Consider the following 25417-nt stretch of genomic DNA (forward strand, 5'->3'; position numbering starts at 1 on the left):
TAATAATACCACCATAGCAAACTGTGAAATTGAATTCAGTAGGTCTTGCCATTTGTGGGTTGTTAGTAAGAAAAAACACCCACAAAAGCTGCCAGATTGTTGTAAAAACCCAAATGCTTCATGAAGGGAAGGAAAGGGGACCCTATCTGAACTACCTACATGTGACTGCAGTCCCATGCTATGTGGTTGACTCTTAACACCCTCAAGGATGCACAATAAATGCTGCTTTGCCAGAGTTGGACAAGACTAGTCAAAGCAATATTGGGGGCACCCACCATTCTGATTGGCAGCCATTAAACATGAGCAGAAGTAAATTAACTTATTTTGAAGCAAAAGAGGAAAATATATCCAATAAAGTTGAAAGGACCAATTTTGCTAGTTCACACTACTGGTGGGAGTGTAGTCTGCTGGACATGCATATTGGGAAATCACAGGGACACGGCCCATGATTTTTCAGCCACCAATATTAAAGGTCTGAAAATGGAGGACAGCGTGCCTGCGATTTCCTGACAAGCGCAGTTATCGGGCCCCACCTGCTAATATGAACAGGGAAAATGAACCTTTAACATTTTGAAATTTCTCTTCTTACTTTTGTGTATATGGGCCAAGATATTCCTGCACTAACCTGGTGTGAAACTAACAAACATCAAATACAGAATAATTGCACGGAAGGGGTCAATTTTCCCAATGCCATTCCTGGCTCACAGCCGCATCCCACGGAGTGCTTATCAGCAAATTGCAGGCACACTTCTTGTAAATTTTGGGCAAACAATCGGTGAGGAACATGCCCACGGTTTCCCCGATACGTGCCCCCGCTGAGTGAGGCTCCTCGCCAGGAGAGCGCATTGAGAAAGTCGGCCCTCACATTGCCGTGAGGTAAATTTTCTGTGTGACTTGGAAGCATTACAGGACACTTTACGTTCAGCTTCTGTATTTTTAAGTGCTAGTGTGGGCTTGCTGTGCTTTTTTTGTTTAATTTTATTTTTGATAAGCCTTATAAATCTGTGATTGTTGTGAAATGTAGAAACCTGACCTGTGTTGTCCCCTTTAACTCGCAGCCGCAATTGGTTGGACAATCCAGGCATTTTCCACAATCTTGTTTAAGTGTATCAATGGTTTTAAGTCCCAGCAGCTGAGACGGGTAAATAGGGTTGAGGTACAGATCAGCCATGTTCTAATTGAATGGCAGAACAGGCTTGATGGGCTGAATGGCCTCCTCCTGTTCCTAGATGTTCCTCTTTTCAGAATGAGTAAGGGACTTAAAGCCTGTGATCCAAAATACACATGTAAATATTATGATTTAATTTTGACCGGTTCAATAGACGTGGGCTACATCCTAAAATGCTCTTCTTCTTCCTGCAGCATCGAGTACACACCATACTAACGGCAGACCTAGTTATCGTGATGAAACGGGGAAACATTCTCGAATATGATAAACCTGAAAGTCTCCTGGCCCATGAGGGTGGCATCTTTGCATCTTTTGTTAAGGCTGATATGTAAATCTGCCTGAGCTCTCCCTTGTTAAGGCTGATATGTAAATCTGCCTGAGCTCTCGCTTTGCAGGTCGATATTTTCTTCTCTCTCTCTGCAACCACAATTTTGTATTTTTTTTTATATAAAGTTGCCAACAGTCTTAAAACAAAATATGCTTTCATACACCGTCTCCAAGAATAACACAGTTGCAGCTCTCTCACTTTAGATGAGTGACTCCCATCATAACATTTCCCATGACATGTCACACCCCACTAGCAATAGATGCTCGCACTGATGGAGGGCCCTTTAATTCTTGAACCTACGCAAGCATTAACCTTAAAACAAGTGACCTTTCACAACTTTAATGAGCTACATAACACAAAGCAATATTGCAGGGAAATGCCACTGTTCATGATATAATGGATTTATTCAAACATGTTTCGAAAAGCAGTAATGATCAGAAAATATTTCAGCAAGTTACCGGAATGGTTTTTGTATTTTAAACGCGACAACATAACTGAGGTTAATGTGAGTTCGAACCTGTGCCTCGTTACCTATTCCGGATCGCATTGTTTCAAATACTCATTTATTCCGTTAAAAAGATAAAGTTACTGGACTTTTGGAAAGATATGTAGGTCGCAAATGCATATTAAAAGGGGAAACCGTCTATGTTGACATAGGTTTAGAAATTGAAAATATCAGATTCAATCTGGACAGTAGCTGCAACATAGGGCAATGGGACCAGACCCGATCCAGGTCAAATAAATACATTAAACACACCACCAAAGCAATTACACTTGGCAGCTGCTTCGAGCCTTGTTTTAAAAAAATATAAAAGCTGACTATCAGAAGTGGGGACGGAAGGAAATGTTACCGCAGAGACACACCCTTCATCATCCACTCTACGCTATTTGGAAAATGGTCGCGTCCAAACAGCCTCAGTGACCATTCCACTTTAACCCGAACAGGATTGTGTCCATTCCTTTTTAAATAGTAGGCGTAGCCATGCGTTGTTGGAAAGACTATCAACGTTTTATTAAGCATGTAAAATAACAAGTTAACACACAGTAGTTTCAGTCGCTGCAGGAGTTCCACAAGTCCACTGCTTTAGTGAACAGAAATTCGGGTCGGAGGCTTCCCGCGGGTGCAAGCCTCCAACCTGCACTTACCTAACGCGCTGGCCATTGAGCTGTGGGCCCGCGTGGGATTCCGATCCTGGGCCTGCTCCAACTGCCGGCGCGCAGTGCTTGCGTATCCCAGGGGCGCAGTTAGTTCGATGCGTCCCCTGGGATCACGTGGGCCATGGAGAGCCAATCGTAGCAGGGAATGCCCATTCATAAGTTTGACAGGAAGAGCTGTCAAACATATAAATACTATAAGCCCCAAAACATCACTAAAACTACTAATAAATTTTTTTTAAATCACATTTTTAAAATAACTATAAATTACATGAAAAAACTATTTTAAACAATAATTTAAATTTTTGAAAAAATTTATTACATTTTCTAACGGGGCTAAAAATAAACTTAACTTTCTTTAAAGTATTTAAAAATAATAAACCTGTGGAAAAAATGTTTTAATTTTAATTAATTCGCCACTTACCTTGTTAAAAGCAGGCCTTGCGCCTGCTTTTTAAAAGTGTAACTGCTGGAGACTTAACCTCCCGGAGAACCCGGCAAAAAAAACGTAAGTTCAATGCGCACGCGCTGCCTCTCCAGCGCACGCGTTCCACCTGTCAACTCCTTCTTTCAGGGGAATGGAAGTGCCGGTTTCCCGCGCATGCGCAGTGCATGCACGAAACCGGCACTTTCGTTGGGCCTACGCGTGAGTACCCCGTGCGTACTCACGCATTGGGACTCGAATTTCTGGGCCAATCGGACTCCGCACATGTCGAGCCAACATGCGCCCTGCATCACGGGGATGTCTAACGCTTGTGCACATTGAGAAGACAAGCAGCTTTAGCGCAGTGGCGAACAGCCGATCGATCGAGTGCCAACTCAGGACATGTAGCTCCCAACTACAACCCCTTATTCCATCGACATTGTTATTTTGTTGGCCCAGTAATGGTCGCTTTGATATTCACCTTGAGTTTCAGCCTCCCGCCTCACTCCATATCATGGACTTTTTTTTTCTCATCTGCCTACCATGTCCTAACTGAGCAGGCCTCTCACCTCGCAGTTTGAAAACCCCCTCTCGGTCTTCATGATATCTCTGGTATTCTCACACGATCCAAGCAATAACTGGATGCGTGCCCCGAATAATTGGATACCTCATTCAGCAAACCAAGTTCTGAAATACAAAAGACAAGGTGCAAAATCGATTTTGAGGGAGCAGAATTGAAAGGTTGGCTGAGAAAGGACAGACGCGTTGGTCAGCAGGTCATGACCCCAAGGGAACACTTCCGAAAATGCTTGCCAATAATTTATTTATGAGCTATACTGTGGAAAAATGTATTGAATTGTTGAAAGCTACAATATACCCATTTAAACACCAGATCAATGGCACTGAAGCATGAATCTCAAAGTAATACATCACGCAGGACAATAGCATTAAAATAAGACTTGCAGGTCAGATGGTTGACTTACTATAAAATGTATAGCAAGGGCAAAACATGCATATTCTCATTGGTGCATTCAAACTTACTGCATGCAACATATTTAAGTAATTACTTAGTTCATGTGTTGTAATATTCCAGCCAGCTATGCCAGTGGTTTTTAATAATCCAGTATATTAACTCTATATCTGGCCATTCCTTTGTTTACTGCTAATGGGACCTTGCTGTGTGCAAATTGGCTGCTGCATTTGCCTACAAAACAAGGGTGACAGTACTTCAAAAGCAATCCAACACCTGGAAAGTGCTTTGAGACTTCCCGAGGGCCTGATCAGGTGTTACCTAAATGCAAGTTTCTTGCTTGCATTACAGCCCCTCTCTTTCTATCCCTTCCTGTTTTCCTAGAAAATAATTGGAAAATAATTTTTCACGATTTATTAAAATGAGATGTGAACTGGTAGAAAAGACTGATTTAAATGAAATATTTAACCACGTTTATATCACAATGCTTTATTTACCACCAATTAAACAACACACGATCCTTATTTACTGTAAGACAGCATCATTCTTTGCTAAATTATTCTGTAGAGCATTTTTACAGAAACCCTCAGTCTCATTATACACAATGTAAAATTCTGATAAACTTGTCATGTAAAACCAACTAACTTGCCTTTTCTTTACACTTCAGTTATTTTAAAATGTCGACCAACTTGCATTTCATGTTTGGGCCGTTTTTATTTTGGAAATTGATAAGTATTTAAAAGTAAAATCAAATCTGAAAAGCAGATGTCTGTGAATGTTAAAAGGAGTTTTTGAAATGTAAATTAAAGTTATTCATATATGGTAAGAAAAGCATTGTACAATTTAGCTGAAATGATTTTGGAAAGACTTGTATCACTTTTAACTTGGTTGAAGTATGACAGGATGAACATGTGTTATGCGAGTAATACCGATAATGTTTTCATTGATAGCAAATGGGACTGCATGGTGTAGACACAATCAGTTAATAGATATGCAATGATATAATGGAGTACCATTGACTACTTTAATATGGCACAACACTAGCCACCTTTGCACTACTGTAAATATGTATCTCAAGATTCTGTATTAGTTTTGAATACAGATCACTAAAACGTATGCCTTGGCTGCTTTTACACTTTCTATTCAATAAAATGCAGACTTTGCTTGATTATGCCGTGTGGTCCGTTCAACTTAAGTAACCAATAACTGGACAAAAGGTACTCTTGGCCAAAGAATTTTTTTTTTTTAGAAAGTATATATAATTATACAATGAAAAGTGCAGGAGGCCTGGTTCTGGTTGGGTTGGCAATCACACTTGGTCATCAAGTGTGCAAGGTTGGGTTGGGTTGCAAGAAGGAGCCCCTCACGTTAGCACACTTGGCCAAGCAGGCCTGATGGTGCAGTGTGCTGGTGTACAGGGATCCCTCCCCAACTGTGGGTTTGCCATACGTGGATTTCACGTATCCGCGTTTTTCACTCTGCGACAATTTTTGTCAACCGCGGCCGTGAAATTCGCGTATCCGCGGATTTTCCTTTAGGAATAAGGTAAAAAACTTGATTTTCATGCTATTTATATGGTTTTTTTGTTTATAGTGAATTTGCCAACCGCGATTTTCAGGGACGTATCCCCCGTGGTTGGCGAGGGATTCCTGTACTAATGTGTTGGGCCTAAGGTGTTGTAAAGACATACCCAATTATTTTAACTCAATAGCAGGGCGGAGTGGGGGGGGGCGTAGTTTTGTGTTGCTACCACCCTGTTTGCGCTTAAAAACGTGATAGTGGGACCGAAGTAGCGTGTGGAACGGAAGCGCTAACACACTGCCAGCTTCCTGCCCATTCTGATTTTTGGGCGGGCCTCAATCTAAGCGGCCAGAGTTCCCACTGGAAACAGGTGGGAGCCTCATTAATATATGGTAATCAGGGGCAAATGACATAGTTGCAACCTCCGATACCATTTATGTCTCCGCCCCTGTTGCTATTGCCAGTTCCAGCTTCCACCCGTAAACCACGGATGGTACAATTCAGGAGGTGCCCATTTCCAGTGGGACCCTCCACTGCTCTCGGGTAAAGCTGTAGAAAGTGATGGGAGACATTTAGCTTGTATAAGATAGTGCTTGCAGGAATCCTCACCCTCCCAACAGAGTTTATAGGCCATGGGCAACGTACCTGCAGTTCTCAAGAGGAACAATGCATAAAGAGGCTTTGCTCCTCTATGGAGGCTGTCGCAGAGTTGTGTCACCTCCTACGGTAAGGCCTGCAACCAAATGCCACAGCTACCACAACATTGCCTGTTGCAGTCAAGCTCAATGCTGTCCTTAAGTTATTTGCCTCTGGCTCCTCCCAGGTTGCAACAGGAGAGACCAGTAACATCAGTCAATCTGCAGTTCATGCTTGCATTAAGCAGGTGACTGACACCTTGTTTGCTGAAGCAAAAACACATCACTTTGCCCATGGACAACCAGAAGCTGCAAGATAGGGCTTTGGGGTTCACACAGATTGCAGGATTCCCCCAAATCCAAGGGTTCATTGGCTGCACCCACATTGCCCATGGGCTCCTTCACACAAACCCACTGTCTACCTGCATCACAAGGACTTCCAATCTATTGATATGCAACTGGCACCAGCAGTGCTTCTTGAAGGTCTGTGCCCACTTTCCTGGCAGTTGCCATGACACATTTATATTGCGGCAATCCTCCATCGCCCCACTCTTTGCCCTGCGAAGAAAGTGAGAGGTTGACTGCTTGGGGACAAGTGCTACCTACAACCTGCACATTTTGCTCAATGAGATGAAGCGGGTCTGGTGACATCATTCATGGTGCGTTTTCAACCAGGATCTTTAAAGGGACCATGGCCACATTACATTTGAAGTTTAATCTAACATAGTGCTGTCATTGCACTACAGCATTGGAGTGCTGCAAATACTGACAGTGACTGCACAAAGGCAGAGGGCTGCACCCAGGTTCTCCAATGACTCCCTCCATATGCTTATGGAGAGAGTCAGAGCATGCAGGGAGGTCCTCTTCCCTTCTGATGGGCAGAAGAGACCTCCCCAGGAGACCAAGACAGCCTGGTTGCAGATTGCAGAGGAGGGCACAAGCAGGGATGTGGTGAGGAGGACCTGGGTGTAGTGCCACAAATGTTTCAATTATCTCATTAGATCAGGAAATGTTAGTATAAAGCCACACTCAACTGCATCCTGCTGTGCTTCTCATCACATCCCCATCACCCTGCCTTCCCTACCTTACTCCTGCATGCCCTTACTCACACCAACATACTTTGCACTGCCACCCATCCCTCTCTAGCTACATTATCACTTCCCCATCTCACAAGCCACCCCTCACACTCACCCTCATCCTAGTGCAATCACACCAACTAACAACACACAAGGGTAGCCGCTTGGGTGTTTTATCCACTGTTCCTGTAAAGTTTCTGTTAATGTGCTGTCAAACATAAAAATCTTTATTTTCAACACTTTGCATTCTTGGACAGATTTGTGTGCACCTTTGGAAGTGGCTTAGTGAGTTGCTGTGAATGGTGAGACATAACGGTTACCCCCCGCAATGGAGATGAGTGTGAAAGAATGGCTTGGTCATTGTAGGAATGCTTTATGGTGTTGGTGGGGCTGGTGCCAACCTGCCGCATCATGTGGCAGCCATATGGGCGTACAGCATAAAGTTAACTATACCTGGTCATGATGAGGCCATCACTGGCCTCCCGGGCAGCAATGTGCTCGGGTGTTGATGCCCTGTGTCCTGTGCAGTATCAGGTGATTGCGGAGGAGCTTGGTGTTGTTGTTGGTGCTGCTGATGTGCCTGGTGTTGCTGGTGTTGGGGCTCATCGTGGTCCAATTCTGAGGACCAAGGTGAGACAGTATAAATGGCACCCATGTTGATGGAGTAGATGGCAGGTGAAGTACAGATGACAGAAGCATTCTGTCAATGGCAAGAGAGTTCTTCCAATGAGGTGAGACTGGATGGAGACTTTGCTGGAAACACTTGCAGCCTGCAGTTACATCTGTGCGGGCAATGTAGTCAGCAACAGCTTCTGCCTGAGGAAAGCGATCATCTGTCAGGTGGGAGCTTTTACTGAACATTTGATGCTATCAAGGAATCAGCTGGAACAATGGCCACGAACTCCCGCCTCAGGTTGACAGACGTGGTTCCCGAGCTGTGTGACTCCCATGGCCATGTAGGGAAATTTAAAAAGTAAGTGAAAAAAGACTCTAGTCCCTGTAAACTAGCTCATGATTTCAATTGGGTCGCCCGCCGCTGCCGGTCGAGTCGGCTCCGCGATGACAGACACGCCTGGGGGAAAGGCGCGTGGGAGTGGGATGACAGCGGGCTCCCGACCGGCTGTCATCCCGCTCCCACGGGCTCCCGCATGTCAACCCACGTCACGTCAACTTTACTATAATAAAATACTGGCCCGCCTGAGGCTATTAACCTTTTTTTTAAATCATCCTTTGGCTGTTTAACATAACATTTACTTTGCCCACCATCTCCTGCCAAGCAGACTGTATACAGCTCCTGTGCGGGTATGGGGGGCGCAGTTTGGGGTCCCAAACAGGGCCTCCTTTGCTGCACGTCAGACAGAAGCGCCTCCAAAGCAGCATCTGCAAATAAAGGTGCTCTGCATGGTCAGCTGGTCAAATGTTCTGCCCAACAACAATGAAGCAGCCCCTTTCAATAGCAGCTGCTGTCTTGAGGAGCTGCAGCTAAGCTGCCCACTGCCGATAGCAAGCTCCCGCCTGTAGGTTCGGGAGCTTGCTGTGTATGCACCATGAGGTTGACCTCTTGTGAGGTTGGCTCAGCACGTTACTGAGCTCAGCATTCTGAAAATTGTCCCTGAAATGTTAGAGACGACGTCATGTCTGAGTGTCCAGAAATTGTTCGCCCCTTCAACATCGAAGAGGACAGCCAGAATATCACCCCATTGAGCCTTCGATGTCTGATGAGACCAGTTTTTTGCTGGGAATGAGAGTCCGCAGATCAAACAGTGGATCCCGGATACACCAGGTTGGGGATCTTGACTCTTCAGGCGAGACTTCCTCAGCTGGCCTCACAGCAGGAGGTGCCTTCATGGATAGCTTTTTGTCCATGCTTTCTTATCTTGACCAAGTCATTCTCACTTATGAACGCCCAATTTGCACAGTTTCAAAGTCATTTTTAAGCAGTCTTTATGTCTCCTTCTGCTGCCCATCACGAAATCGCTTCCCAGCTGTCAAGCAATGAGCTTTAGGCAAGTGTGAGGAGTTGTCTGTATATCTTACTCGTTGCTTTTGTAAGCATTTTTGCTGCAAACTCTCATTTTTCTATGCGTATGCATAAAAAATCTACTTCGGGATTCGTTCATCAGACATTCGGGCCGCATGACCTGATCAGCTTACCCATGCCTTCATGATCAGAGCATCTATGCTGGGAATGTCAGCTTTCTACTTCCTGGAATGGAAGGGTCTATATAAAAAAAGGACAAAATGCTGGAAACACCCAGCAGGTCAGGGAGCATCTGTGGGGAGAGAAACAGAGTTAATGTTTCAGGTCAATGACCCTTCATCAGAACTGGAAGATGTTAGAGCTTTAACAGTTTTTCATCAAATACAGAGCCAGTGAAAAGGTGCCAGGGAAAGAACAAAAGGGAGAGGCTTGTGATAGGGTGGAGCACAGGAGTGATTTAATGACAAAAGAGATGATGCACAAGGAAGTAATAATAAGACAAGTACAGAAACAAAGGTCTCAATATTAACCCCGCCACAACGGGCAGGAGAGGGGTGAAAATGGGGGACACTCCCCCAATCCACCACATACGCGCCTGTGGTCATTTTTATGGCAGTGGGTTTTGTGTCGCGCGGGGCGGGACACTTCATTAACATATTTAAATCAGGCCTCCACAGTGCAATTGTGATCTGATTTAAATCTAACAGCTGCCGGCCAGGTTTCCCAGGGCTCAGGAAACCCGGCAGCGAAATGGAGGTGGGAGCCGCCGGCTCCAGAAAGTAAGTGCCTTTTGCAGCACTCCTTGTGGGCCAGGAGGAGCAGGAGTGATCCCCCCGGCCTCTCAAGGAAGCCTTCTGCCTGCCCTCTGCCAATCACGGCCTCTTTCTCTTCACTGCCGTGATGGCCGACTTCTGCACCCACCCGCCCACCCCTGCGTCCAGATCTCTCACTCCTTCCCTCCTGCGATGCTGGCCTCTTTCACCCACTAGGCCCCAATCTCTTGCTCTCTCACCATCCTGATTGCCGAGGACTGTCCCTAAGGGTCCCCGGCTCCGGCCTCCTGCCTCTGGCTTTCCCGCCCAGCAGCTGGCCAACCTGTCAATTTGGCCGGCTGCCAGGCAGAAAACGGGAGAAAAAATTCTAATATAATCTAGTCCTTAATTCAGCAGGACCTCCGCCTCGCCGTAAATATCAGGGCCTAAAGGTGAGTCCAGAGGAGGTGGCAATGGTTATAACAGAATGGCAGAGGGGGAGGGAAGCAGGGGAAATCTGGTAAAGCAGAGAGGGTTGCCGTGACTCGGGTATGCATGGTCTATACTCATTTGAAAAAAATGGGGATAAAAATAACTCTTCCTGACCATTTATTTCACTCAAGTTGCCCAGGGAATTCCCACAACTTTGTAGACCATGCGATCTCTTGGACAGCCACCAGACCACAACTGGCACTCAGCATTAATCCTGAGCAAAGGCTTAGAATCCCAAGCATAGAAAACCCTGTGGAAAACATTATCACAGCATCACAAAAGCGGCCACAAGCTGGTAATTTGTCTTTCCGTAACATAAACTGAGAAGCTGGGAAAGGGCTCTAGTATTGGAATACTCCAGCCAATCTGTAATGCTCTGATTGACATTAGCCTCTGTGACCCGTCAGATAAAAGTATTAAGGGCTCATAGCAGAGAGAGTGAAAATGAAGTACATTACTACATATGTGGAATTTCTATTAGTACATGTAATGTCTGGGATGTCATGAGGTTGTGAAAGATGCTATATAAATACTAATTCTTTCTTTCCTTCTTACGTGAATATGAAGGGTTATTTTTTTTTTATTCGTTCCAGGATGCGGGCATCGCTGGCAAGGCCAGCATTTATTGCCCATCCCTAATTGCCCTTGAGAAGGTGGTGGTGAGCTGCCTTCTTGAACCCCTGCAGTCCATATGGTGAAGGTACTCCCACAGTGCTGTTAGGGAGGGAGTTCCAGGATTTTGATCCAGTGAGGGTGAAGGAACGGCCGATATATTTCCAAGTCAGGATGGTGTGTGACTGGGAGGGGAACTTGCAGTTGATGGTGTTCCTGTGTGCCTGCTGCCCTTGTCCTTCTAGGTGGAAGAGGTCGCAGGTTTGGGAGGTGCTGCCGAAGAAACCTTGGCGAATTGCTGCAGTGCATCTTGTAAATGGTACACACTGCAGCCACGGTGCAGCAGTGGTGGAGGGAGTGAATGTTTAAGGTGGTGGATACGGTGCCAATCAAGTGAGTTGCTTTGTCCTGGATGGTGTTGAACTTCTTGAGTGTTGTTGGAGCTGCACTCATCCAGGCAAGTAAACAGTATTCCATCACACTCCTGACTTGTGCCTTGTAGATGGTAGAAAGGCTTTGGGGAGTCAGGAGGGGAGACACTCACCGCAGAATACCCAGCCTCTGACCCGCTCTTGTTGCCACAGTATTTATGTGGCTGGTCCAGTTAAGTTTCTGGTCAATGGTGACCCTCAGGATGTTGATGGTGGGGGATTCGGTGATGGTAATGCCGTTGAATGTCGAGGATGCTGGTTAGACTCTCGCTTGTTGGAGATAGTCATTGCCTGTCACTTGTGTGGCGCAAATGTTACTTGCCACTTATCAGCCCAAGCCTGAATGTCGTCCAGGTCTTGCTGCGTGCGGGCATGAACTGCTTCATTTTTTGAGGAGTTGTGAATGGAACTGAACACTGTGCAATCATTAGCAATCATCTCCACTTCTGACCTTATGATGGAGGGAAGGTCATTGATGAAGCAACTGAAGATGGTTGGGGCTAGGACACTGCCCTGAGGAACTCCTGCAGCTGTCCTGAGGATGTCCTGGGGCTGAGATGATTGACCTCCAACAACCACAACCATCTTCCTTTGTGCTCGGTATGACTCCAGCCAGTCTAGAGTTTTCCCCCTGATTCCCATTGACTTCAATTTTACTAGGGTTCCTTGATGCCACACTCGGTCAAATGCTGCCTTGATGTCAAGGGCAGTCACTCTCACCTCACCTCTGGAATTCAGCTCTTTTGTCCATGTTTGGACCAAGGCTGTAATGAGGTCTGGAGCCAAGTGGTCCTGGCAGAACCCAAACTGAGCATTGGTGAGCAGGTTATTGGTGAGTAAGTACTGCTTGATAGCACTGTCTGGGTTGGTGTAATGTTCACTAGTCATCGTAAGCATATCTTGTAAATATAATTTAGTATAGGACTAACTAAATGTGATAGTGGCATCTACTGACTAAACATTAATGCTGCATAGCCTTTATATTAGCAAGTTATCCTGGTTTGGGTCTCTTTTATGTTGCACGCAGTTTGATATGTCAATTAGATGCTTGCGAATATAGTCAGATTGAACACTATTGTGCCATCCATTTGAATGGAATTTCACATGTCAATAATCAAAATAGGGAATCCAATGGGTGAGCCAAACCCAACAGAAAAAAGAGCAAATAACAGTTTGAAGTGTGGAAATAGGTCAATTAAAAGGTAGACAAAGGTAATGCTATGCTGAAAGACAATGCAGCTGAAATAATTGTATTCCATGGATATTACCTCATGAGTGGGTTAAAGTTGCAAAATATAATTTATGCATCATATAAATAAAGGCCGTGCAGTTGGGAGCTCCTGCTTTGTAAGTTAAATATTGTCTGTTTAATAACATTTATTACTTAGTGTTAATTTTACTATTAAACCTACAACGTGTTGGGCTGTAAAGGTATTTGATTTAGGATTTTGAAACAAGGAGTCGTTCCAGGTTTCAGGGAAGTATTTTGTGAATCAAAGTGAGGAAAACAAGGTTGGTGTAGTATCCCCTAGTTATCATAAACATGTCTTGTAAATATAATTTAGTATAGGATTAACAGAATGTGATACTGGCTGAACATTAATGCTACATAGCCTTTATATTAACAAGTTATCCTGGTTTGGGTCTCTTTTGTGTTGCACGTGGTTTGATATGTCAACTAGATGCTTGAGAATATAGTCAGATTGAACACTGGATTGCAAATTTACATCTTGCCATGTTTTACAGACTTAATCTTCCATCTGTTTAAGGAGGCAATCTAAATTAGCGCAAAAGCAAAATACTGCAGGTGCTGGAAATCTAAATAAAAACAGAAAATGTTGGAAATACTCAGCAGGTCTGCGAAGAGAGAAACAGAGTTAACGTTTCAGGTTGATGACCTTGTATCAGAACTGCAAGATGTTAGAGGTGAACTGATTTTAAGCAAAGACAGAGCCAGGGAAAGGAGGGCAGGAAAAGAATAAAAGGGAAAAGTCTGTGATAGGGTGGAGGGCAGGAGTGATTAAAGGATAAAAGGGATGATGGTGCAAGGCAAAAGGGAATGGAAATAAGACATCTAAGCTTAGAAATCCGATAAGGCCCGAAAACAGGCATTGCCACTGCAGGGCAACGTTAACTCACACCTGTAAACAGATTGCAGACAGCACCATTATTTTGGTGCTGCCTGCTGATTTAAATGATTGCAGTGCATGGCCTATCGTGCAACGCGCTACTTCAGGCGGTGCGCTTAGCAGGAGGCCAAATGTAGCATGGCTGTAGCGTCCCTGGAGCAAGGTAGCGTTTTCTTAAAGCTAGGCTGTCATTTTAGAAAGCAGTCTCAAGCCATTAAAGGGGAACTGCCTTCTAAAATAAAAAAAATCATTTAAAAATAGGCAGAAAAATTAGAGCTCAACTGCCTTCTGAAAATTTTTTTTTTTAATTCCAAAATGACAGACTTCAGCTCTTCAAGCTGAACTGCCTTCTACACGAAAGCAAATAGTAAAAGTGCTTCAGCACTAACATAAATGGCTCAATAAGCCAGGGAAGGGGCACCCAGGGTCTCACACCCAGCTTGTGCAGGGGGTCAACAGTGCAAGAGAGGTCCTCTACCCACAGTGCACCAGGAGGCCCTCCAGAAAGTAGGATGTGGGACCAGATCACTGAGGCCATCACTGCCAGCAGTGTCGCCCCCAGGACCTTGCTCCAGTCCCTGAAGAAGTTTCATGATCTCAGACCAGTGGTCAAGGTCAGTGAATGCATCTTCAAAAGCCGTCTCCTACCAACTGCATCATTAGCCTCACAAACTGCTCAATGCATGATCCCACCCCGCACCCCCATCACGTACCAACAATCTCTACAAAACACGAGGCACACCTCACATTGCTAGCTTCAATTCACCCCCTCAGAGGAGATGCTGCTGGCCATCCTTGACAGAGGCATGGCTGAGCCCTTGGCCGCCAGCGGAGCTGAAAGAATACAAAATGCTGGTACCCTCATACGTTATCTCCCTTCTCATAACCCACTTCCCCCTCATCCCACAATCTCTTCTGATGTACAGGCTGCACATGGCATAAGCATGCAGCTCTTGCTATCCCGCCCTTGGCTCACTACAAACCTACCCTTGTGCCTTCCTCATTTCAGACACCCAAGAAATCCAGTCTGCCCAGCCAGTGGTTCACCAAGAAGAGGCAGAGGAGGATACATAGAAACATAGAAGATAGGAGCAGGAGTAGGCCATTCGGCCCCTCGAGCCTGCTCCGCCATTCAATGAGATCATGGCTGATCATCCAAATTCAGTACCCTGTCCCTGCCTTCTCCCATATCCCTTGATCCCTTTAGCCTTAAGAAATATATCCAACTCCTTCTTGAATATATTTAATGAACTGGCCTCCACCGCCCTCTGTGGCAGAGAATTCCACAGGTTCACCACTCTCTTGGTGAAGAAATTCCTCCTCATTTCAGTCCTAAATGGCCTACCCCTTATCCTTAGACTATGAACCCTGGTTCTGGACTCCCCGGCCATCGGAAACATCCTTCCTGCATCTAGTCTGTCCAGGCCTGACAGAATTTTATAGGTTTCGATGAGAACCCCTCTCAATCTTCTAAACTCCAGTGAGTATAAGCCCAATCGACACAATCTCTCCTCATACGTCATTCCTGCCATCCCAGATATCAGCCTGGTGAATCTTCGCTGCACTCCTTCCATGGCAAGAACGTCCTTCCTCAGATAAGGCGACCAAAACTGCACACAATACTCAAGGTGCGGTCTCACCAAGGCCCTGTACAACTGCAGCAAGACATCCTTGTTCCTGTACTCGAACCCTCTTGCTACGAAGGCCAACATACCATTTGCCTTCTTAACCGCCTGCTGCACCTGCATGCTTACCTTCAGCGACTGGTGCACAAGAACACCCAGGTCTCTTTGCACTTCCCCTTCTCCCCAACCTCATATTTATCCACATTATAGTGCATTTGCCATGTTTCTGCCCAATCACCCAACCTGTCCAAATCGTACTGGAGTTTCACGACATCCTCCTCACAGTATACCCTCCCACCCAGCTTTGTGTCGTCTGCAAATTTGGAGATATTACATCCAATTCCCTCGTCCAGATCATTAATATATATTGTGAACAGCTGGGGCCCAAGGACCGATCCTTGCGGTACCCCACTAGTCACTGCCTGCCACTCAGAAAATGACCCGTTTATTCCAACTGTTTGCTTTCTATCCGCCAACCAGTTCTCTATCCAAGTCAATACCTTGCCCCCAATCCCATGTGCCTTAATGTTGCACGCTAATCTCTTATGCGGGACCTTATCGAAAGCCTTCTGAAAGTCCAAATACACCACATCCACTGGTTCTCCCTTATCTATTTTACCAGTTACATCCTCAAAAAATTCCAGTAGATTAGTCAAGCACGATTTACCTTTTGTAAATCCATGTTGACTTTGTCCAATCCTGTCACTGCTTTCCAAGTGCTCTGCATCTTTTATAATGGACTCTAGCATTTTCCCCACTACCGATGTCAGGCTTACTGGTCTATAATTCCCCGCTTTTTCTCTACCACCTTTCTTGAATAGTGGGGTAACATTAGCTACCCTCCAATCCATGGGTACTGTTCCAGAGTCTATCGAGTTCTGGAAGATGACCAGCAATGCATCTACTATTTCTAGGGCCACTTCCTTAAGTACCCTAGGATGTAGATTATCAGGCCCTGGGGATTTATCGGCCTTCAGTCCCATCAATTTTCCTAACACCATTTCCCTACAAATACTGATTTCTTTCAGTTCCACCCTTTCATCAGACCCTATGTTCCCCGGCATCTCTGGGAGGTTATTTGTGTCCTCCTTTGTGAAGACAGAACCAAAATATGTATTTAGTTGGTCTGCCATTTCTTTGTTCCCCATTATAAATTCCCCTGATTCTGACTGCAAGGGACGTACGCTTGACTTCAACAATCTTTTTCTCTTCACATATCTATAAAAGCTTTTACAGTCAGTTTTTATGTTGCCTGAAAGCTTACTCTCATATTCTATTTTCCCCTTCTTAATTAATCCATTTGTCCTCCTTTGTTGAATCCTAAACTGCTCCCAATCCTCAGGATTATTGCTTTTTCTGGCCAATTTATATGTCCTCTCCTTGGATCTTATGCTATCCCTAATTTCCCTTGTTAGCCACGGCTGAGTCACCTTTTTTGTTTTACTTTTATGCCAAACTGGGATGAACAAATTCTGTAGTTCATCCATTCGGTCTTTGAATTTTTGCCATTGCCTATCCACCGTCAACCCTTTGAGTGACATTCCCCAATCAATCCTACCCAACTCGCTCCTCAGGCCATCGTAGTTTCCTTTATTTAAATTTAGGACCCTAGTCTCTGAGTCAACAACTTCAATCTCCATCTTAATGAAGAATTCAATCATATTATGATCGCTCTGACCCAAGGGGCCTCGTACAAGATTGCTAATTAATCCTTTTTCATTACATAATACCCAGTCTAAGATGGCCTGATCTCTGGTTGGTTCCTCAACATATTGGTCCAGGAAACCATCCCGTAAACACTCCAGGAATTCCTCCTCCACAGTATTGTTACTAATTTGGTTAGTCCAATCTATATGTAGATTAAAGTCACCCATGATGACTGCTGTGCCCTTATTGCACACTTCTTTAATTTCCCTTTTAATGCCATCCCCAACCTCCGCCTTACTGTTTGGAGGTCTATATATCACTCCCACTAACGTTTTCTGCCCCTTAGTATTTCTCAATTCTACCCATACAGATTCCACATCATCAGAGCTAATATCCTTCCTTACAATTGTGTTAATCCCTTCTTTAACAAGTAATGCTACCCCACCTCCCTTTCCTTTTTGCCTACCTTTCCTGAATATCGAATACCCCTGGATGTTGAGTTCCCAGCCTTGGCCATCCTTGAGCCACGTTTCCGTAATCCCAACCAAATCATATTCGTTTACCTCTATTTGCGCAGCCAATTCACCCAACTTATTTTGAATGCTCCTCACATTAAGACACAAAGCCTTCAGACTTGTTTTTTTAATGCTCTTAGACCTATTAGAATTATTATTTACTGTGGCCGTGTTTGATTTAAACCGTTGATTTCTCTGACTGCCACTTTTGTTTTTCTCCTTCCTATCTTTTGCTTTTATCCTTGTTTCCTTTTCCTCTGTCTCCCTGCTCAGGTTCCCAACCCCCTGCCATTTTAGTTTAAACCCTCCCCCAGAGTACTAGCAAGCACTCCCCCTAGGACATCGGTTCCAGCCCTGCCCAGGTGCAAACCGTCCGATTTGAACTGGTCCCACCTCCCCCAGAACCGGTTCCAATGTCCCAGGAACTTGAATCCCTCCCTGTTGCACCATTCCTCTAGCCATGTATTCATCTGAAATATCCTTCTATTTCTACTCTGAAGAGGAGGAAGAAGCAGAAGAAGAAGAAAAAAGAAACACCGTCATTCGATTTCACACTTCCAGCCACCAGCCCCTTGAGGTCATCCTGCAAGGCCATCTGCAGTGTCCCTCACTGACAGTCAGTAGCTTTCCACCAGCCATGCTGCAGCCACTGGGGAAGCATTATGTGACATCAGTAGGATAGGCTAAGGCACACACAAGACAGTCACTAAGGGAATGCAGAAGGGTGATTAGTTGATTTTTTGATGTAATATTGGATGCATATATGGATAAATTTGGAATGGAAAGTTTGCTTTGTGGTGGCTTTTATTTTAGCATTGTGACCAAGCAGATGCTGTGATCATCAGTAACAGAGGGAAGGTAAGGTGTGGGACAAATGTTGAAAGGGGAATTGGGGTTGTGGTCACTGGTACCGCAGGCAGATGATTCCATCCCGGATATCCCAGCTAGAAAGAGGCTATCTGGGTTGCATCCTTCCTTCCGCTTACTCCTCTTCTGTGTCATCCCCTTCTGCTTCCACCTTTTCTGTGTCTTTCTCCTGCTTCTTCCTCTTCCCTCTGCAAGCAGCTTGTCCCCGTTTCTGCCTCTGCTTCATCTCCATGTGCCCCCCAGGACTGGAAGCAAGTGGTCAGAGGCAAAATAATGCGGATGCTGGAAATCTGAAATGAAAGCAGAAAATGCTGAAAATACTCAGGTCAGGCAGCATCTTGACCTGAAACGTTAACTCTATTTCTCTCTCCACATTTGTTGCCTGACCTGCTGAGTATTTCCAGCATTTTCCATCTTCTCAGAGGCCTTCCTTTACCATCCAAAGCCTTGCAAGCATCCAGCAGCACTCCCTGCACTCCCTGCACACTTTAACAACTTTTTAAATCTATTACACCAAGCCACTACTTCAATAAAATATACATAAAAACAGTCCAAAATCTGAAATCCAAACTTATGTGAAAGATGTGTGTGTCCCTTTAAGAAGCGTTGGCAGCGTCTCTGAGGAGCTGCTACATGCACATTTTTCCATGCGTAGTTAGGAGAGGGCATTATGGCGTGTGGCGATGTCTAACATAGCAGTCATGCACCAAATCAGGTGTTGTACGCCGATTGACATCATGATCTGCTCATTTGAATTTGAGAGGCCAGTGCTGTCAACGGCAACGCTATGGCCCTCACCAAAATGGCGGCCTTCGTGTCCCGCGCCGGAAGCGAGGCGGCCACCATTTTTTGAAGAAATCCTGCGCAAACACGCAGCGTTAAAAAGGGAATTTCTAGACCCTAGATTACATGTTTGTACAGTGAAGAATTAAAATGCCATCACAACCTGTTTCATGTAATACCCCCATCACACTGTCAAGAATCTCTTGGATATAAACATAAAAATCAGCAAAATGTGTTATTTTTTATACAAGATAGCTTGGAAGCAGTGCTTTTACAATGAATATGGAAGGCATTTTCAAACTAAAGTCATTTAAGTGATTATATGTTTCATATGAATGGTAATATGTGAGTGCAGCTATAACATTTCTGCAGTATTCATAGTGTTTGCACCAACAGCAACCAGTGTTTGCATTTCTATAGCATTAATTCTTACATTGCAACAGTGACTACACTTCAAAAGTACTTCATTGGCTGTAAAGCACTTTGGGATGTCCTGCAGTTGTGAAAAGTGCTATATAAATGAAAGTCTTCTTTCTTTTTATTATCTGCAGGGAGATGCCTCAAAATGCTTATCATACTGCGTGACAATGTAATATGACGCACAGACACGTTTACAGTTTACTCAGGCTGCTAATAAGGCAGCACAGTAACATCTCCTTGTCGAAACACTTGCCTGATTTCATCAGTAAAGGAATGTAAGACTTTCCTACTTAGCTGCTTTGTAAAAAAAATGGGAGCTAGATACACATCTGATTGATAGCAGGACTGGGGTTTGCAGGGTGAGCATCAGATGAGATATCAAATACCTTACAGGACATGTTGTTCCTCTGCTCCTGGGTGACTGTACAAAGCAGCAGGTTAAGGCTGACAGAACGGTCTGTTAACTACTGATGCCAAATGGGAAAAAAATTGAAAACAAGCTGACCATCCCCAACAATTCCATAACAGCATATGTTATAAAGAAAACTAATTAAAGGTAGCAGCCCAGCAATAATTATATTGAGGTGTTTGGCGTACAGTAGTGTAATGGTTATGTTATTGGACTAGTTAGCCAGAGAATATGGGCTCGATTTTAATAGCCCTGAGGAGGCAGGTTTGGAGGCGGGTCTGTTGGGAAAATCAGAAAAAATGGCTGCAGACACCCAACCCGCCTCCATCCCACCCCCACCCGATTTTCGTGAATGTCTGTTTAGCCGCTCCCAAACTCACCCGTCTGGAACCAGTGGGACAGGTAGTTAAGGCAGTTAACAGCCTGTTAACGGCCTTGCTAATCCTATTTTCATAGTGGTTTCCCATTTCTGTGCTTCTGGTTCCTGTTTCCCGACTAGTCAGAAACAGGCCAGGTTCAAGGAGACGAGTTGCTGGAGGACATGAATTGTATGCATTGGTGGGGTGCTTTAAAAGCGCCCCTGAAACATGGCTGACATTCAAATGCTACAATTTTGCTGTTGTAGGTATGGGATAAGATTTTGCACATCTACTGACCTTCTGACTGTTCAAGCTGACACCCATCTGCAGTGAGGTATGAATGGAATAATTTCAGGCCACTTCAACTGTACGCTTGCAAGCTTGTTGCCTCAAATAAAATCTATAGCAAGGGGATGGGAAACATTTATGCCCTCTCATCCTGTTTCTCATAATCGGAGGAGTAGCAGCCGTGTGGCTCAGTGCAGATCTTCCTGGGAAGAGGAGTAGCAGGAGGACGAGGGGAGCCTTGCATGCCCTGTTGTGAATGTACCTTTAAGAGAATAACTGGTCTCAGACTGCAGTACCGGCAGTGACCAACCCTGTATAAAAGGCGCTAGTGAGCCTCTGTTTTTAGTTTCACTATTGACTTCCACCAGTAAAGACTTATTTTGTTCACTCCTGCTGTCCGTGTCTCAATTATTCACGGCCGTAACACTGGCGATGAGTAAGAAACGAACTTACCTGCAACTCGGCAGCACCTCAGACGACGTTATTGAAGGTCGAAGCCAGAAGAAAGAAAAAAAAAAATCCAAAGAAACTCGAGAAACGGGCGTCGACCGTGGGCAACCGCCCTCCAAATCGTCGGATTGAAAACTTGCAGGAGAGACTGTCCAGAGCCAGGCTGGGTTCCTCGGTCTGTGGTTTCCCAGCTAATCGGGCTGGTGGCAGGTAGTGCACTGATCCTTCCTGGGCTGCGGCGGGCTAGAGCTCGATCGGGTGGCTTTTCAACGGGGCTGGGCAGCGAGTCGGGAAGCAAAGAGAGAGAGAGAGGGTGGAGCACACAGGGCGCGGCCGGTGCTTCGAAGCCGGGCAGCGTTCGGACCTAAGAAGAGGGAGGGAAGTGTCCCAGAGGGTCCGCTCCACGACAGGAAAATAATAAAAGAAAAAAAATCAATATTAAACGCGCAAGAAACCGTGGAAAGCAGTGCTAACAACAGCGGGGAAGAAGGCAAAGCGCGGGAGGTGCCATTTTAGATTTGCAAGATGCCGAAGACTGGCTGTATCACTGCTTTTGATAATACAATAGAGGACTGGACCACGTATGTGGAAAGAGTCGAGGTATATTTTGAGGCAAACGAAATAGTGGAGGAGAAAAAGGCATCGATATTGCTAAACTTAATGGGCGCTAGAACGTACGGCCTATTGCGGGACCTGATTACTCCAGCCAAACCGAAGGCGAAGAGTTTTAACGAAATTGTTGCTGTCCTGCAGGAACACTTAAACCCTGCACCGCTGTTGATAGCAGAAAGATTTAAATTCCACAGGAGAACTCAGCACAAAGATGAGAGCAATGCTGAGTATCTTACGGAACTACGCAAGCTATCAAAGCACTGCCAGTTCGGAGCAGGACTGGCAGATACCCTACGGGACAAATTTGTCTGTGGACTCCTGAGTGAAGGAACACAGAAGAAGTTACTCTCAGAGAAAGAGCTGACGTTAGATAAGGCTTTCAGCGTGGCAGTATCGTATGAAGCAGCAGCCAGGGGAGCTGCAGAAATTCAACAAAAACCACAGGAATACGGCACCCACGAAATGACACGGGGATTTGCAAAATGTTATCGCTGCGGCAGAACTAACCATGACCAGAAGGACTGCTGGTCCAAAGACAAAATATGCAGGCAATGCGGGAAGATGGGACACATTGCATGAGTTTGCAGGTCTAGGATGAAGACCAGTGACAACAAAAAGGCTACTAAGGAACCGTACAAGAAAGTACAAAAGATGACGGACAGTAGTTCTGAAGACCAGATGAGCGATAGTGAATCCGGGAACAGGAGACTAAGCTGTCTCGAACTTCACAATGTAATCGCAAAAGAGGATCACCGAACCATTTGGGTCACCCTCACGATAGCAGGGTCCCAAGTTAAAATGGAATTGGATACAGGATCAGCGCTAACCGTCATGAATCGACGAGACTACGAGCGGCTATTTTCACACATACCCTTGAGAGAGACATCCATCGTCTTGACGACGTATACGGGGCAAAAAGTATACCCCAGAGGAAAAATAAGGGTGCCTGTCAAATACAACGGCAAGAAAATGCGGAAATTGTATCTCTACATACTGCCAAATGGTGGACCACCGTTATTGGGACGGGAATGGATCAGGAAGATAAACTTAGACTGGCACTCCATTCATGCAATGACGGTGGACGGTAAAAAAGATGAAGACGTCACTCCTGGACGATTGTCAACAATCTTAGCTAATGCCAAAGAGGTATTTCAACAAGAACTGGGCACACTTAAAGGCGTAACCGCCTCGATAAAAATAGAAGAGAATGCAGTTCCCAAGTTTTTCAAAGCAAGACTGGTACCATATGCAATTCGCCCAGTCGTCGAGGCAGAGCTGGAGAATCTGGAGAAGGTGGGCGTGTTGTCTAAGGTCAACTGGAGCGAGTGGGCGACACCCATTGTTCCTGTCATGAAGAAAACGTTAAGCAATAAGTCCGGGGAGCCAAGGAAGATTCGCATCTGTGGGGATTTCAAGGTGACGGTGAACCCTGTCCTTCACACAGTACAATATCCTCTTCCAAGGATAGAAGACATCTTCGCCTCATTGTCTGGAGGGAAGCGTTTTACAAATGTAACCCCTTCACGGTTCTTTAGATATATGTGAGATGTGGTCTCTGTTGTAGACAGTATTCTATAGTCCAGTAAGGAGATCACTACTACAATGGCTTAATTCTAACTATCTTACTTTATAGTTTTAACATTAGACAGTATAAGAAGGTTACAGGTCAATGAACTAAATTAGACCTTTGCATACATTAGAATGACTCTAGACATAATAAACATACATTCTCCATTTACATGGATTCAAAGGACTGTCCCTGTGTCCAAATTCGAGTGCACTCTTTCGTTGGCGCGCTTAAGTTGGAGCTCATGGTATGTATAATGTCTGCAAGACTTACGACTCCGAACCCCTTCGTTGAATTCTCTTCACGATCACTGAATCCCACTTTGAGTTCTGGATGCAGAGCAAACAGCAGCAGCTGGAGTTGGTGACTCTCTCTCTCTCTCTGCAGCTTTTCCAAGTAGCTCCCCATCAGCACGAGGCAAGCAGCTCTCCCCAGACCTCTGCCTTGCAGATCTGGGTTCAGACGACGATCCCCCGGTACTGGTGACTTGCAGCCAGCCAGTTCAGGATGCAGTGCTACTAATACGAAGGGCGGCGGCCGAGTTTGGAAGCCCGGGACGGGATGCGGCAGCCATTTGCCTCCTGAGCCCTCTTTTCAGAGCTCCTGCCCTCTCCTCTTCCAGTCGCTCTCTTTTCCCGCTCGAAAAACCCGACTCCACCCCTTCCTCCTGGGGTTTCTGCCTGGAGACAGCGCAGCCTCACTGTCTGCAACAGTTGATACTGGTGCAGAATTATGGAAAGTCTGCTCTTAGTCACATTGTGTCCTTAAAAGTTCTTGCCGTACCTTCACATGGCAACTTTAGCCCAGGGATTTATAACAATGATAATACAGTGTCTAAGTTAAAGATTGATAACCATACTTAGCGTACATAACATTTCCAGTGGGTATTACACTCCCCCCCTACCAAATATAGGCATGTCCCCATGACTAATGAACTTTACACATAAGTGGTTGCATGCTTCCCAACCATGTATAAAGGGAGGTAACATATCGAACCGTAGGGGCTATCATTACACTTGGCACTCCTAGTCACTTTGCATGTGAAACAGAGGAGCAACTCTTTTAGGTAAAGTCTTTCTCTGGACACAACGTGCACAGGACTTGCAGAACTCCTCAACCGCAGACTTCATACGCGGCCAATAGAATCTGTCCTTGACCATCCCATAGGTCTTATCTACTCCCAGATGACCTGCATCATCATGCAAAGACTTCATCACTATTTCCCTGTACTTTTCAGGCAGGACCAACTGTGAATGACATGGTTTAGTGGGTGGGTGAGTGATTCTACACAACACTCCCTCTTTAATTTCCAAGTGGTCCCATTCTCTTAGGAGCAGACGACAGTCAGGATGTTTTGATTTGTCGATCTGTGTAATATCACCCAGACGGAGAGCTGAAAACACCTCATGAATACAGGGATCCTCCTGTTGTGCTTTGGATATTTCAGATGAACACAACATGGGTAAGTTTTGTACATCCAAACTGGAAAGGTTGCAAAATGCCTGGGGAACAGCATGCATTGACGCTCCCAAGTGGTCAATCTCTCGGGCATGAAATGAATTCTTTGGTCCAGATACCACGGACATCTGACACATTACTTTCACATCTGCTGAAGCAACATCTTTCCACTCTGGTTTATGGTAGTGTGGGCGACGAGACAGAGCATCTGCGTCAATGTTCTGTTGGTAATTACGTGGTGGCCCTCGGCGGCGAGGGTTGTAGCGATGGCAACGATTTCAGTCCGCGGCATATCGGCTTCCTTGAACTGGAACTCCACCTGGACCAGTGACGTTTTCCGCCTCTGCACCCTTTTCACCTTCCACTACGTCAAACTCCACAGTTTCACCGTCACCAACACTGTGTAGATATTTCCGTGGGTTATTCTTCTTTATGGCAGTCTGATGTACAAATACATCTTCCTTTGTATCATTCCTGTTGATGAATCCATAGCCATTTCGTACGTTGAACCACTTTACTGTTCCAAGAACCTTTGTTGCGTTGACTTTCTTCTCCCCTCGTCTATTATTGCACTTAGCGGAACATGTCTTAACTACAGGGACAGCAGGCCATTCTGTTACTGTGCCCCTTTGTAGTTTCCCGACTTCTTGGTAAGTTTTATGAGACGGTCATTTACTTTTTTTAGATTTTCCTCACCTCTACATTCTCGCTTGAAATATCCATCCTTTCCACAGTTATAACAA

The 25417-nt window shown here is 45.2% G+C and overlaps 1 protein-coding gene across 3 annotated transcripts in view; it reads left to right on the forward strand.

Annotated features, from left to right (window-relative positions):
• LOC147105547 (ATP-binding cassette sub-family C member 9-like) overlaps positions 1-5214 on the forward strand; it is a 221659-nt gene extending 216445 nt beyond the window's left edge. For 2 of the 3 annotated variants that reach the window (XM_086010011.1, XM_086010013.1), the window contains one exon: positions 1363-5214. In XM_086010011.1, coding sequence (XP_085866137.1) covers positions 1363-1500 — 138 coding nt within the window. In that variant the 3' untranslated portion in view covers positions 1501-5214. The remainder of the gene's footprint in view (positions 1-1362) is intronic. The other variant, XM_086010012.1, reaches the window with a different exon arrangement.
• The last annotated feature ends 20203 nt before the right edge of the window (positions 5215-25417 follow it).

This window comes from Somniosus microcephalus, chromosome 17 (genome assembly GCF_052327205.1).
Source record: "Somniosus microcephalus isolate GS21.2 chromosome 17, FLI_Smic_1.0, whole genome shotgun sequence".
Classification (NCBI taxonomy): domain Eukaryota; kingdom Metazoa; phylum Chordata; class Chondrichthyes; order Squaliformes; family Somniosidae; genus Somniosus; species Somniosus microcephalus.